The following is a 16,572-nucleotide window of genomic DNA, read 5'->3' on the forward strand; positions in this document are numbered from 1 at the left end:
CACCGAGGTGAAGGCTGTGAAGTGGCGTCTCAGTCTGAGAGCTTATGAGGGTGCTGCGAATATCATCTAGCCTGACCACGAGACACTAATTGACAAATACATACGCTCCACATGTCATTAGAACATGTTTCCACTACCCATGACCCCCCTCTAATCTCCTGGCACTACTCTAGGCCCGTTCTGTTTCTAAAGAAGGAGTCATGGGAACGAAGACTTAAGCTGCTGTTAACTGGTCAGACGCCTCAGGCCATCAGCGTGACACTGTCGGCATGGGAGAGTGCACTGACATTTTCACCTTAAGTAATGTGTGGGGCACAGGGGGCATCGAGTCAAGGTACAAGGGAAATGAGTGGGGGGCATGAGAATGGACCACTAGCTCATAAAATCTCTTTGGGCTTTGGCACGCTTGCGTCACTGCACACATTTCCTAGTGTCACTCCGGGGGTCTTTTATTACAACTGACTGAAGTAATAAAAATAGTGACTCAAAAATTACATGTAGGACAAAAGTATGACAAAAGAAACACTGTAAAATGGAGTTGGGAAGATATATAAAGCACATTTATAGCAAAAGACTGGAGTATTTTAGACAATACTGCATGATAGGAAATCACTCAAACATTTTGGTAAAGGAATGTGTGTAAAAAAAAAAAAGACGGGGATTGTTAGTGACACTAAGATACTGGACTATCCAATAGAGAGAGAACGATTTGGGAACAAAACAGCAAACAGAGGAATGTGTGGAGGTCGACTTACAGAGAAGATGGCAATTAGAATGCCAACAGCACAAAGCACGGCATCGCTTATGGTGTCTCCCTTTTTTTGAGGGTAGCGGATGGACTCGTCCGAACAGTAAAACCCGCGCCGGTACGGAGTTATGGTGCTAGTCTCAATGATCAGGAAAGGCAGGCTAGCTACAAAAGACAGACAGAGGGGTGCAGAGAGAGAGAGAGAGAGAGACAGAGAGAGAGAGAGAGAGAGGGAGGGAGGGAGGGAGGGAGAGGGACAGGAAGACAGAGGGAAGAAACAAAGCATAAAAGCACCAGGTCAGTGACACAGATATAAACAGGAGAGACCACAGCGAGCACAAGGAGCACATTGGCACTGAGGGGTCATGGGATATGGTAGAGGTGGGAGGGGCTTACGGATGGCATGCAAGGCCAGCTTAAAGCAAAGGAGTGAAATGTTTATAAAATCAGACGAAACCGACACCACAAATTATAAACAGCAACTCTGGACGAACACTGCACAAGCTTTTCTCTATTTGATGTATTAGTAGCAGTAATGTGGTGTTGTCATCACTCCTTCACAGCCACCGTGACCCCTTAAAACCTCCCCGTGTCTGGCTCAGGATTCCCCAAGGCCGAGTGCTCTTTGTTTAGAGGGACTTACAGACACCACGGGCAGTGTCAACCCAACAGAAGTAAGCACTGAGGAGGGGACGGTGCTCTTCTTGTAGGGGTAGTTCAAGCTGGAGTCACTGCAGTAGAAACCCCTCTGGTATGGATGAATAGTGCCATGGTGCAGAGCCAAGCTGGGCATCATAGCTACACACACACACACACACACACAAATGAATACATGAATCCACACACACATACTTACAAACATAACAGTGACTCACGCACGCCTTATTCTTTCTAATTTCACTTACCTGCGTGCTGAGAAAGAAAATCACATTAAAAATGCACATTAACACACAAAATCCTTCACAGGTGTGTGTCTGCTTATTCTCACATTAAACAGACTATTTACTCAGCAAACCCTCTCCTGCTGCTTGTGTTGACAGACTGACACCAAGCTATTGAGGAGGGAGGTTTATCCTTTGGCATTAGGAGATGCCCCCTCCTGACAGAGCAAAGATGCACTGACATTCAGAGGTAGGGGTCCATTATTACAGACAAAAGGAACACACCGACACTGGGACTATGTCAATACATTGTGAGTGTGGCGTTACGGATTACAGGGGAAGAGAGTGTCATTCCAGGTAGAGTGTTGATGGAAAGTATTCTCAAACAGGGCATTCTTAACAAACTTTTGACGACATCATCAACAACAAATGGATCGCAAATAGAGAACTAGCATAAAGCAGTAGGTTGGTCAAATTAATTCGGCAGTTTGTACCTTCAACCACACACGTCAGCACTCACATTCACAACCACATTCTGTTCTGATGAGGTTAATATAAATACACATCTCCAAATCAAAAGAATACAAATGCAGACGTGCAAACTCTGGCTAGGACTTCCAAGGTCTCCCTTGAGGGATTTTAAAATGTGTGACTACCAAGAAAAGCAAAAACTAAGCCCACCCAACTATGGAAAATTTTTGCATGACAGCATGTTTTGGTGTATGTGCATATAGTAGCTCATAAATAGAGGGAGCTCAAGACACGAAGGCGTCCCGAAGACCCACACGCAGACACACCAACATATACATTCAGTATCAGACTGCAAAGAAATTATTCCAACATGTGGTTCATGTGGTTCGCTAACATCACAGGGATTTTCTGACATTTGGGTCAACAGCAGAGATCTACTCATGAATGTTCCTAATTTGACTAAGAACCACAGCTGTCGTCTCACCAGCGATGAGAAAAGGAGACCATGTTATTGAAAAGTACAGCATTCACCAGTAACCACTAGTATGAACATGAACATTCCTCAAAACCTCCAAACTCACTTTGTTATGCATGTTTCTTAGACACAAACTCACAGCTCTCTGACTCTTTTAATCCCACTTGAAAGAAGAAAGTGTTGTCTCAGGTGTTGACCAAGATCACTGTAGCAATACTCACACTAAAATGGCTAGAGTGCAAAAATGATCTATTTATCTTCAATTTTACCTTCACTTTGCATTAAGGAGTAGGGGTGTGTATTGGCAAGAATCTGGTGACACGATGCAAATCACAATACTAGGATCATGATACGATATATTACGATATATCATGATACTGTTAAAAAGGCAATTTTTTTGTTTGTTTCTTTTTTTAAATGATTATTTCCTGGAAGGATTTAATTACACCAGAAATAAGCACAAATACTAAACACATTTTTATTTGATCAGAACAGGGTCTAATGCTACATCACAAAATGTTCCTGTGTTAAAACTTAAATTATGTTTTACATACATTACAGTTTAAGATCCTGCTCAAATGTTCATATTCTATTAGTTCATAACTAACATCATAACATTGTTTTTGTGCAATCCCAACAAAACACTACCATTATTTAATAAAAGGGTGTTAAATAATAATAAATAAAATATAAACAAAAAACAAAAATGAACCTCCACAATATATGGATTTGAATAAATACCTAAAAATATCGATACAGTACTTTTAAATATCGATACAGTATTGTGAACGAAATATCACGATATATTGCAGAACCAATATTTTCTTACACCCCTATTAAGGAGAGGCTGTTTTTTACATACAGAAGTTTTTGGAAATTGGAAAAATTTTGAGAATTTTAAAGTCCAGAGCAACCTTAATAACTGCTGGTGAAGTGTGTGTAAATGACAAAAGGCAGGTATTAGGTACAGAATGAAATAAATGAACTGAAACTGTTGATGAGACGCTCCTCATGCTTGTGCTGAATATGAAACAATAAATGCCACCAAAAAATCCTGCATAAATGAAAGTACTGTATTTCTCTACTATTTTGCTGTTTTAGTACAAACAAAGCAGACAGCCTTCGTCTCAGCTCTTTCTCCTTGTGTCTTTATCCAGTGGTTGCAGACGGCAGCAGATAGGAGGGTCACTGAGGCAGACACCTGCATAAACAAGGTGCAGTGCACAAGAGCCTGCTGGTGGGCCCACAAAGGGCCAGGTCGGGCTTTGGTGGTGACCGGGAACCACACTGTCCACACAACAGGAAAGGTTAGATTTGGCTGAGCCTGTTCGCACTGAATTATGTGGGATGTATTGTAGGTCAGTCAACATAGTTAAGCTGAGTTGATTGAACAAATTTGTTTTTCTTCAGCTTCAACAAATGTGTTGAATGAGTTCTGCTGGGTGGATTGTATGGAAAAAGGCTAGTTTTTCAGAAATTGGATAATGCTTTCTCACACGCCAATCTCATCTCTGCTTCTCCTTTCTTTCCACCTTCTCTTTCCCTCTCATTTTCCTTCTCTTCACTCTGCCCTACTTGTGGAGGGGGGATTCACATGCTAATGAGGAGACGTGAAAAGAGGTCATGGGCTTAACAGACATGGGAAACACACACACAGATAAACACACACATGCTAACTAGTGCTTAAAGGCTAAACCGATCAGAGAACACCATGGGAAACTTAGGAGTTGACTAGCTGAATGACTGAAAAAGGAAAGCGAGAGCGAGCAATTGAGGATCTCAACACTATCTATTGAGCATTTATGAAAGCCTCTCTGTCTGCACGCTGCCTTTCCCTCTCTGCTGCCCAGTCTGGTAGATGCCAAGCTGTTTTGTACAAACCCCCCCATGCCATCTCTCTGAAAACAACCTGGTATGTGGGCATACTCTTCATACCAGAGTTGGTCCATGAACCTCTTAGCGCAAACTAAAATACACTCCAACACTAACCCTTCAGCCCATCTGAGCCTCATCTGCAAACAGCGGTGAGAAGAAATATGACCTCTTTTATGTCAGTTGGATAAAGAGACAGTGACCTTCACAGGGCCCGCTGACCCACAGAGAGAGAAAGGGAGGTGGGGGAGTGGCAGCAGAGGGAGATAAAAACAGAAAGGGGAGAAAAAGAAAGAGGTGGGCTGGGCTGTTGGCAAAAGCCTGTGGTGCGTCAGTGAATTAAAAAACAACTATTTTACAAGTTCTGTCATGAGGTCAGTAACAGTCAATGATGCCAGAGATTCTCACATCCTCTCTAAAGACGAACAAAAGCAGTGTTATTGCTGCTTTACTTTCCAACACAGGAGCAAAATGTCATTTTCTCCATTTTTTTTTATATGCTTACGATAAGGAAGACGCTCTGTGTCAGTGTTTAAAGGGGAAATAAACCAAATGAGGACTCACTGAGCTGCTTTGAAAACTATAATGTAAAGCTAAATTAAAATATCTAAAAACAATTACGTACAATGTTATATGTTTTGTTGACTTGTGTACTTCTACAGATTGGTTCCACCCTACATTCAGAGACATTCATAGTTTTACTCAATGTAACGACCTGTTAGATTTGGTCACTCATCAGTGGCGTCATGCAAATATCTAACTTATGTCTATTTAATTAGTCTGAAATTACATGATGTGAAAATACGTAATGACTGAAAAGTCACAATCCATTAACTCAGCTGTAAACATGATTTCTGCCTGGGTCACATTAGATGGAGTTTCAGTGGTGATCACATGACATCATCTTTGTGTGTATTTTTTATTATTGCTGTTTTGGTTGAGACACTGAAATTATATACTATGCATTTAAACAGCACAGACAGACGTCAGAAAATAATAGTTGCCAAAAAAAAAAATCCTGGTCAGAGCAGGCCAAAAAGTATAACTAAAAGAAAAAACTCATTCTAAGTGGGTGGGTGGCTGGGGGAACAGTTCCATTAGCCTTATCAGATTGTCATGCATTTCTCTCTTACTGTTCTGCAGATCACTCACTCCAGGTTGGATAGAGAGACAGAGGCTGTGTAAAAGGAGGGAGGTGTTTCTTTGGCTGAATGGAGACATGTTTATATGTACAGGTCACGGCAGCGCCTGTGTTTATGTGTGCACTGTGGTTATTTTCCATTCTGTGCAATATCATGACTTAAATCAACTCACATGTTCATGCACCGCTGCCTGCTAGAAATCACAGCTCAACAATGGCGGTATGCCTGTGTATACTGTGTGTTTGTGAGCTGTAAGCTTATATATACAGCTTGGTGTGTTTTGTGTCAGAGAGATTATCCAGCCACGGTCAAGTTTGATTGGCTTTGGAGTTAAATTTGGTATAGACGATGAGTGGTTAGATTAAAAGGGCAATCTTAGCATATAAAGGCTCCTCTGGGTCTGACCTTCTAGTCCTACGCTATTACGATTTGTAGGATTTGCATTTCTGTCTATTTTAACAGTGTTTATTGCTATCACCTCTTTAGTACTGCAACAGTCTATTATTTTCTCATGTTAATCCCAACTGTACTTTCTCAAACAGGAAACAATACCTATTCTTATGGCCGCTAAAGTGCTTCACTGTTCCAAAGGTTAATTCCCCTTGACACTGCACTAATGTCCCAAAAGAGCGACACCTGTGCATCCGCTGAGAAGACGGAGGCGAGCCTCCCATCCTGTCGCTCTCATGACTTTCATCCTCCTAGCCCGCTATTGACATTTTAATGAGCTTTCATGGCTTTCAGGAGTAGAATTAGAATGATATCGTGATTATAGTGAGCGAGTTGGAGTGTCGGCGGATAGTGTGAGAGGTGAATGGGAGGCGGAGCAGGGCAGAGGAAGAAGTATTGTGGTGTGCTCTAATGGAGGATTTCCTCCTCCTGTCTCTCAAACGCACCATGTGACCCGTCCTGAGAAGGAACGGGACACACAGAAACGACAATTCATACAAAGGTTAAAGGGGTCTCGACAAGTCAGTCAATCAGAAAAACATTTAACATTTGTGAACTTTGTGCTCTTTTGTTTACGAATAAATAATGGCTCTTGTAGACAAATGTCTGTATTTCTAAAAGGTATCTAAAAATGTATAGGTAACAAAATACTGGTATTGATACAAGTAAAACCATTTTTGAATAACACTTAACACTAGGCTGACATGCAGGTATGTGTTATTTTAGAGACTCAATGATAAACAGTCATACATGCAAGGCTTTTAATCCCTTTACATAACCGTTCACCTCAAGAAACACACAGACCTTGAAACAGCCTGATGTGTAAACATGTGATAACATAACACAGAGACTGGGCTGATGCCTCTGGATCGATTACACTTTTTGTCTATTTAAGGCCAATCTCAATCTCTTGAGGAAACCTGTGACATACTTCTGTCATTTACGTCTCCGCCCTGCAACATATCCTATCTATAGATAGTCAAATAACATGTTAGAGTGGGCTACAAAGGATTATGTATGGCCATTGTGTTGCGGTTATTTAATATGTGTGTGACAGGATGACAGGTATTTTTCGTTTAAAAACAAAAATCAGCTGGACTTCTCTGGGCTTTTAAGTTATGACTAAATGTCTTCCTACAGTTACAGTTTTCTGTGCAGTTACAGTGTGTGTATGCAATCTTAAGCGGATGCAAGTGTACACTTGTGTGAGAGAGATTAGCTGGTGTCGTGTGTGGCAAACTATGAGAGTGTGTGTTTTGTTTGTGTGAATCTGATAAGAGCATGGGATCACACAGAATGAGTGGCTCAATGCCAAATCCACTTGTCGATGGTCATTGTTCTGTCAAAATGCAGACAGGTGAGCAGGAAGCTGCTTAGTGGCTATTTGGTTTCTGTGGGCATAATATATATATAGAATACAGTATATGTCTATGGCAATGTATGTCTTGTATGCATGTCTAGCTACTTCTAAACACCAGTACATGAATGTCAATGTAAAGGGCTGGGGATAAAATACTGATACAGGAGTGTATCACTGTATTATTCTAAACATATTTTCTATACACACAGATGCTACTTCATTAAAACACACAGAACATACAACACAGCACAAAGCTAAAACTTTATACATTGTTTTTGTATATTGCTTCATCTCAATTGGTGGTAAATTCATTATTCCTACTTCTGCCTTTCTTGGGATATACCTACTGACACTGGAATGTATCAGACGCCTTACAATGAATCATCTTTACAAACCACTGCTGTTGTGGTCATCATTGGTGACTCACTCCCCTGTTAATCAACTATATCAACAGTTATTTCTCCAAATTGGTTTGTGACTCTATCCTCAGCAAACCCTCTTGTATTAATAAACCTCTTAACATTTAGACAGGCCACACACACTCATTACCATTCAACTAAAAGACTGCTGCTACTTCTGGGGTTTTAAATACGGCCTGCCAAGCAAATGCCTTGGATGCTATGAAATTTGTCACACAGCCAACACTACAGAGTGCAGTATACCCACACAGTTAACTTTATCTTTAGGTCACTTAAGCCATGAGTATAAGTATGTGTGGCCTCTCAGACATTTGAGAATAGAGTGCAAAGGCTAGGTAAGGTTCATGACACACCCTGGATGCAGCTACAGGGCCAAGGGTCAGAGGTCAGAGATGCTATGTCAGGATCACACTGTACGAGATCAGGGCACAAATGTCACTGTGACTCTGCCTTTTACACGTGTGCTTTTGTGTGAGTGTGCCTGTGTCTATGCGGCTATGTGGGTGTTAAAGTGGATTACTGTGGTTCCACTGGCAACTTCAGCAAAGCCTTTCCCAAACATTTTTAAGTTGCCGACCACAAAGGGCTTTAAAAATGCTCTCGCAACCCAAATAAACAAGCTTGGCTCTGAAAAAACCACCCACACATAATCAGTGTTTGGGAAATATACATTCATAAACATATGCATCGACATGCACACATGTGCACTGATACAGATGTTTGGCTCTAGAAATCAGCTCTTTGTTCCCATAAGCTGCTGATGTGTCTCACACATGTACAAAGCTCACAAATACACACACATACACACAGACAGGAGCGGCTGAGGTCAGCAGAGTGGTGTACAGAGTGAATCCCTGTCCTTTTTCCCTCTCTGTGTGAAAGCAGCAGTGACCGGGGGGCCGCTGGCTGAAACATGTGCTTACTCAGAGAGATTTTATTCACAGGAATAAATGCCTTTTACACACAGGCACCTGTGGGGACACTTTCTAGGGTACTTTTACCAGCAGGCACCTGCAAGGGCAGCCCCTGAATGAAGTGCAGATTGCTACTGGGCCCGTGTTGCTGCTGGGCACAGGTGAAGAAATGCTGGATTTAATAATGTTTTTTGGGAAATCAGCTCTGGTCCACATTAGTAAGTGAGGCATGAGGATATTTATAATGTTTTAAAAAAGATCAGTTACAACTCATCAAGACATTCCTAATACTTGGCCGCACTGCCAGCTGAAACAGGAGGACGAACGCACAGCTGCTCGAATGAAGGGTAACTTGAGCAGTGCCCAGGGGCCGGATCAGGCTATTTGGCTGGTTGGTTGGATGGCTGACTGGGCGTTCCTCTGTTGTTGCCATAATGGCATTATTACCCCCTGGGACAAAAGCCTGGCTGAGGAGGAGAAGGTTGTATAGTCTTTGAAACCTGACGCCTCTGTCTGGATAATGCTCTCCTCAACATTCCTCACTTTCTTGCACTCCATCCTCTGAAATATTCCTCTAATTCCTGACCTGGATTGAGTTCATCTGGCAACAAAAGGTGTTTAATTGTAGCCACAGTGTGAATGTTGTTTCTAGTGATGCAGGGATCCTCTTCAGCCAGCCTCTTCTTTGTATGTAAACAGGATATGTCTCAATGGCTGCAATACAGATAAGGCCTCCTCCAATAAAGATGCTGAGGTGATTGTTGCACAGTGCTGGCCACAGCGGGGCAGATAAGAGCTGCAACCAACAATTCAGACAAAAATACAGCTAACAGTGCTAGTTAATACACCAACAGCCATAAAGCAGTGATAGATAATCAACTGGCCTTGAGAGCCCAGTGAGGAGGGTGCCTCACTCTCTCTATCGTCTCCAACTCATTCACTTTTTTCCTCCCTTCATTCTATCCTCCTTCTGTCTGCCGCTGCCTTATTGGTCCTCGTTAATGAAACAAAGAGTGCTGAGATGCATCAAAAGGGGTATTGTTCTCAGTGAAACAGTGAAATCTCCCTCAACCCCATCCCCCCATCTGTGGATGCAGGCAGCATGTGCACACACAAATACAGAGGATTGTAGTCGACAGTGTGTTGGGAAAGTGACAGAGAGGCCTGTGTAACAGCAGGGAGGAGGCCCAGGCGGGGACAGTGTGGTATAACAGAGAGATGCAATGAGGCCTGCAGCTCCTAGCCTGGTGGTGATGATGAAGAAATGCTGCCTCTGTGCTCATTTACATTAAAGCATTGGCAGCATTTACAAGATAAATGACATAGCCAGACCAGTGGGAATTCCAAAGTAAAACAACTGTACAAAAGTGAGAAAACCTTTCTTTTTTACATGTCTAATGGGTGATTAGATGTGTACGAAGGAGCTCATAGGCCACACACACAGTCTTTCCACTAAATATTCATTTACAACAGCTGGAATTCAGACACAAGCATACAACTAACAAAAGTTGATGGTAGGGACCTGCCCAGTAATCTTAGATTATCTAAATAAGCAGTAGGGGTGTTTAACTGAGAGGTATATAATCATAGATGAGAGAGTGGAAAGAGACGGGAAAGACAGAGGCCTGACTACACTATTGTTGTCAAAGTGTGAACTGTAAGTCATCTTTCACCTATTGTCAAAGTTTTGTCTTTGTTTCATTATGCAATTCAATGGTTTGCCAGGATGGAGACTGGAACAAAAGAACTACAACAGATGAATGTGTCTGGTTTGTACCGGCATAAAGGGACATAGTCACATCAGTTAACCGGATGCCTTTGGCTTGCCCACGGGACCCACATGGGACACATACACAAATTGAGCCACAGATGCCGCACACATGCTACCCACACACACTTTGCAGACATAAGCATAAGCATACTGTTTCACTGTTAGGCCTTAGAGTCTGTCTAATGACAGCTCTGGGTGCTCGCTATCCCTCATAAACCTCACGGGACACACATGCACACACGCTCACCCACACACCTCTAATCGCAGCCCTGTGCAGACACAAACCCCACGGGTTTGTCATTTAACTCCTGCACCAGCAGAAACTAACCACATGTCACAGTGATGTGCTGAATATGCTGCACACCACACACAAACACACACACAGGTCTGACCACACTGGCACTCTCCATCACGAAACACGCAAAAGTATATGTCTACAGTGAAATTACACACATTCTTTCGAGGCTTGCTGCCCCATGGCCATGGCTGTTGTCAGGAATATCTGCTGATCTTTATCTTATTACATAAAACAATGATGCTGTTCTGCCAGAGGACACTTCTTACCTTCTGAGGAGCACTGGCCTCGCCTTGTCCTGCAGTCATGAAATAAACACACACCATGGCATACTACAGGCAATTTTTTAGCTACAGATGACACAAGAACATGCATGTGGTGAGTGATGTAATCATATCATAAATACCATCCACATCATTATGCTCTACAGGCTCTGCTCAATCTTCAGTCTTGAAATTGATGGTACATATGTGTACATGTACTGAATGCCTCCATTCAGCCTGTGCCTTTGTGTGGGTGAAAGAAATGTTACACAAAGTGCATTACAAGCACTTGTACTATTAGAGTCTCTATTTTCTACCTGACCTTTGACCTTATCTGCTCACCAGAAAAATAGACTGACAAGGAGCATCAACAGTGGGATTGAAACACAGTAAATGCAAACAGCCTCAATTCTGTTCAATAGTGACACATCATCCCTCTGGGAATTTAAGAAGTACCACTTAATGGCTAGTACATGACAGGCATCATGAACATGTGAATGAACACAGTATCAAGTACAGAAGTGAGTGCATGTATATCTGATTGCATTCTTTGCATTTAGCCCGATATTTTTATTTTCTGTACATATCAGGCATGTAGACCACATCATTCCTCCTTTGGTCCTTTGATTTTTGCTTACATTTGAGGAAACGTAAGCAAAAATCCTGAGAATATTTTGCCTAAGATTTAGTTCAAGAACTTTGGATGGAGGCCTGTGTTTGGGTTTATGTGTAAGGACATCCCACTGGCTGCTTGATTATTGTTTTCCACAAGAGACATGGTAAACCCACTAATCTGTTATTTTCAGGAAAAGGCTGCTGAATGCTGCTGCTTTTAAACTATGGCTTTAAATGTGATTTTTTTTTTTTTTTCAGACATAATAGAGTAAAATTTCAGAATTTACGTAGGTAACCTTTCTTTAAGTGTGGCTTCTTTCAATGCATTTGTCTTCAGTTCTGCATTAGTGCAATATGAGCTAAAGAGGAGACTGGCTCAAGTAGAGAGGGAACCAGTAGGGAAGGAAGGGGGGGGTGGGGGTGGAAATGGGCTGTGAGGCAAAAAAATGGACAGGATTTCATTTCACAGCCACACCTACCTCCGACCAACACTACCTTTCCGTTTCCCACCCTTTCCTGAGCTCTACTATACACACACTCTGTGCCCCCTGGTTCACTCACTCACAAAATTGCACCAGATGTCACATCAAGAGTCTTTGGCCACAGCTCTGCAGCCAGATGAAGAATTTGAGAAATTCTGGAAAATATTTGTAGAGCGGCTCAGGATTGAAGTGGCTGAGGCTTGGAGAGGTAGAGGTTAAACCTCTCCAGCTTTAATGAGGGGCTGTGTGACTGACTGCTGTAATGGTATAGTGGCTAATAGGGAGGCAGGACTAGGCCAGGGCTATATAGGGTTAATGCTCCAGGACCGGTTATGAAGCTGATTCCCTCAGGCCAAAAGGTTACACTCCTCTCTGCTGCTAATGACAGTCTATCTATTGCTCGTGGAAAAATGTCATTATGGAACACCTGACCGTATCACAGATCAAAACAGATACCATGAAATAAGAGACACTGATGGAAAAAGGCTTTTGGTCAACTCAGATCACTTTGTAATCCTCTTGGTTTCTGAAGCAACACTTAAACAGGCCTTGCAGAGATTTCAAGTTAGTTTGTGGGACTGAAAACCATTCCAGAAAACCTCTATTTACATTCTTCAGGACAGGGCTATGCAGCAAAAACTCTGAAGTACTTCCAACCCTGGTCAATAAAGCCCATTCCTTGTGTCTTTATTTCATGCCAGTGTTGTGCCTTATCTCCTCTGTACTGTGTAAAACCCAATCAGAACATAGATTTATCTCCTTTTAGAGGTAGAGTTCAGCTGTGTCAATGAGGAAAAAGAGAAGAATGAAATGCCACAGTCTGTGGTGTAGTGTGTGTATTTATAGTGTATGGTGTTTGTGTGTGCTCCTTATAGAGTTGCTAAATCAACTCCGCTGCACAGTAACAGCAGAACCCGAGCCAAAGTGAAATCAGCAGATGATCCTTGTGCTCAGCTGCCAAAATCGTACTGTGGTTCCGCTCTGAACAGCTGACTGTATATTTTGTATTTCATCATTGTTCCAATAATGCTTTGTTTAGCCTTGAATATGGGAGGCAAAATACATTAACTGTGCTTTAGTTTGTATATGTGCTGTTGTGTGTGTGTGTCTCTGTGTGTGATTGTAGATGACCTGAGGTGTCTGACGTCTTCTATGCAAACAAGGACCATTAGTTTTGCCCGAGGGCGTGCGACTGTGAAGTGACACCCGTCTATAGGGTGTCAATCTGTCCAACAGATTGTGTGTGTGTGTAGCACCAGCTGGCAGACAGAAACTAATTAAAGTTAATGATATATGTATGCATTAACTAGCTCTATGATGTACATATCTCAACTCGGTCTGTCTGACACACACACACACACACACACACACGGGACAATGCCTCTTGAAGATGACGCATTCTCCTGAGTCCTCCACACGCCCGCATTCCTTTTTCCTTATTCAAGACCCCCTGATAACCCCCCTTTCTCCTTGTCTTTCTGTCTCCCTCTCTGCAACCCCCCCATCCCTCCACCCATTGAACCTCCCCCATGTGTACCTCCTCAACCCACTAAAGTGGGCCAACCAATCATCACAAGCAGACAGACTGTGTTTAGCATGACAAAGGCCAATCTGTGTGACCATTTGTGTTGGTGTGTGTCTGCATTCATGTGTGTGCTTACATGTATACTGTATGTGGTTGCCTGTGCGTTCCCCATACATGGTGACGACCTTCTGAGTGCTGAGCTTTAAACAGTTAAGGAAGTTGGTTTGTGCAGGAAATTCACTCCACATGTGCTTAAAGCTCATCTGCATTTATATGAGAGGAGATGAAACACTGTGTCTCTGACTGAGGTTCTTTAATAAGCAAACCAATATAAAACCACTGGAAAACTTAGTCTGTTGTGCAGATCTGCTTCCACTACACTGCACTTATGAAAATGTGGAGTTAATCTACACCATTTGTAACATCCTGAGCAATAAATTCTTGCTCCTGTGTGGCAGTATTACATATGTCGTTACGACTATTGATGCTTCATTTTCCCCTTTGAGCTGATGAAGTAGCCCCCACCTGCTCCTCTAAAGCCCGGTCAGCCGCAGGTCCCTCTTCCCCATCTCCCTCTGATAGATTTGAGAGGCATTCCCCTGCCACAACACATGCTTAAGCAATTATTCCACGCATTCCCCTGGACAGAGAGGGAGAAAGACGGCTAGATAGAGAGCTAGAAAGAAAAGGGGGAGAGAAAGCAGTATGAAGTGGAGGGATCAGGGGCAGCTGGCCAGGGATTTGCAAGGTTCTGGAGGAGAATGTGTAAAAGTTAAGCGCAACTCCCATAATCCTTTTCCAAAAGAGGGAGAGAAGAGAAAAGGAGGGACTGAAAACAAGAGAGAGGAGAAGAGAAAGGGGGGCCACTAGAGCTTTAAACTAAAGAACTGGGCTACAGTGACAACAGCCAAAAACAAACCAGCTATCAAAACAGCACAGACACACAAACACTGCACGCTGAATGTGGACAGGACGCCTACAGAATAACAAGTTAGGACCGAACACTACTGCAAACCAGACCAGTAAAGACCACCGGCACTGCATCTGTACTTATCAGTGACACATCAGCCAAACCCATTCACATTAAAGTTTTTTTGTCCTCTTTTTCATCATGTTTCTTTGCAGTATGAACAGCTCTAGCCAGAATGACACCTCTGGAGTCTTTGGGGTCAGATGAACAAGGTTAAGGGGGCACAGAAGAGTGTCCCTGACTATTTAAAGGGCAGTAAAAGGGCAGGTTTCAACACTTCAAAACATTTATGCCCCAGGCATGTTGGCAGGCACCAGAGGTTTCAGGGGACAGGTCCCAGGGGTATTCTGTGGACTTTGAGATGATCAGTATATTATGTGATGACATTTTCATCTTGCTATCCTTGCATGCATGTCAGTCAGGAGTGTGTGCCAATGTTTCCCTTGTACTGATTAGAAACTCTTTATAACAGACCTATAAAAGTGTCAAACCCACTGTCCTGTCGTTTCTTTGTTGTAAAGTTACATGCAACAGAAAACGTACATTTTAGAAATATATGCTGAAATATAATGTTTTCTTTTGTTTTCAGTGCGCTGTGTTGCGCGCTTCTCCTGCGTGGAGTGCAGTGTTGGGACTGGGAGATAAGGTGATGTTGCAGATTAAGTTGTCTTGTGGTAACAGATAACAGGCAATACTTTTAAAAAGATAAAGCTTTTATTGCGGGCTATTAGAAAGCGCGGGTCCAGTTAATGCATTTACTGTTTCTGCTTTTTTTTAGTGTGAATCCAATGATCACAGTATGTGTTTTGTATACAATTCAAATCAGCTGATATAAGACAAAAAGAAAACACAATTATACCACAGGTTTTTGTAAACTTACCAAGAAGCAGACAGAAGATGTCAAGTGCTATAAGCATTTTCTTCTTACTGTTGTCAACACCATTGTTGTTATTTAACGTAGAGGTTCCTCCGTTTCTTGTCTCTTGGGCCATTGCTTTCTCATACATGTACTTTTGCATTTGAAAACGTCCCCGTTTCGGCTCCAAATCCCACTCCACGCGGTAGGAGAGTGAAGTGTGACAGGATCTCAAGTCCTTAAAAGAAATGTCACACAAATCTAAGGGAAACAAACTTCCCACCTCGGAGCGCTCGTAGAAGTTTCTGATGCGTCTTGTTGTCTTGGTTCTCTTTTACGCAAAAAACAAAACAAAACAAACAAACAAAAAAAAAAAAAAAACAACTAATAATAATAAATGAATACTATGTGGTCAACGGACTACTCTGCAGCTGACCCGCGTCACGGACTCAAGAAAGAAAAGTTGCGTGTGAAATGAATGGAAAGCCCGCTCCCCTTTATCGGTCTTGGTTCAAAGACTTGGAGTGAGTGAGAATTGCGCTGCGCATCGACAGCGGCTCTTGTTATATCAATCCTTCTTCTCCTCCTCCCCCTGCTCTCTTCAAGTTCCCCCGGCAGCTTCAAGGCTCAGCCCTCTTCCCTCTGCTAGCGGTGGGTAATCACCTCCATCCCAGCATGGAAAACTTTCTCGGACTGGAAACAAGCACGGGGGGGGGGGGGGGCACAGCGCCCCCAGCGGATACGCACGGAATTGACAGGCACAGCGGAGCGGCTGTGGGTCGGCCGCGCGTTTCTGAGTGTCCACAGTGTCATTAGTGGTGGAGGAGACACTGGTCACACAAGTCATGTAAAAACTAAAGGAAAATGAAGCCAAATATGCTGATTGGGTGTAGTTTCCAAGAAGCAGTCTAGGGTCAAAACGTGAAATTTTGGAATTAATGAGAGAATGGGTTTGTCCCTCAGATGTAATGTATCGTAATGTCTCAAATTACAATGCATTTACTTTTCGGGTGCTTTGTACTGCTAAATGTATACATCCATTGCACAAATGTACATAAACCAG

At 42.7% G+C, this 16,572-nt stretch overlaps 1 protein-coding gene across 2 annotated transcripts in view; it reads right to left on the bottom strand.

The window, feature by feature from the left end:
• plpp3 (phospholipid phosphatase 3) overlaps positions 1 to 16,184 on the bottom strand; it is a 28,130-nt gene extending 11,946 nt beyond the window's left edge. The window contains exons 1-2 of one of the 2 annotated variants that reach the window (XM_030132388.1): positions 15,534 to 16,179; positions 756 to 913 (exon numbers count right to left, since the gene is read on the bottom strand). In XM_030132388.1, coding sequence (XP_029988248.1) covers positions 756 to 913; positions 15,534 to 15,672 — 297 coding nt within the window. In that variant the 5' untranslated portion in view covers positions 15,673 to 16,179. Of the gene's footprint in view, positions 1 to 755; positions 914 to 1,391; positions 1,547 to 15,533 lie in introns of both variants that reach the window. The other variant, XM_030132389.1, reaches the window with a different exon arrangement.
• Between the last annotated feature and the right edge of the window lie 388 nt (positions 16,185 to 16,572).

Source organism: Sphaeramia orbicularis, chromosome 4 (assembly GCF_902148855.1).
Source record: "Sphaeramia orbicularis chromosome 4, fSphaOr1.1, whole genome shotgun sequence".
Lineage (NCBI taxonomy): Eukaryota > Metazoa > Chordata > Actinopteri > Kurtiformes > Apogonidae > Sphaeramia > Sphaeramia orbicularis.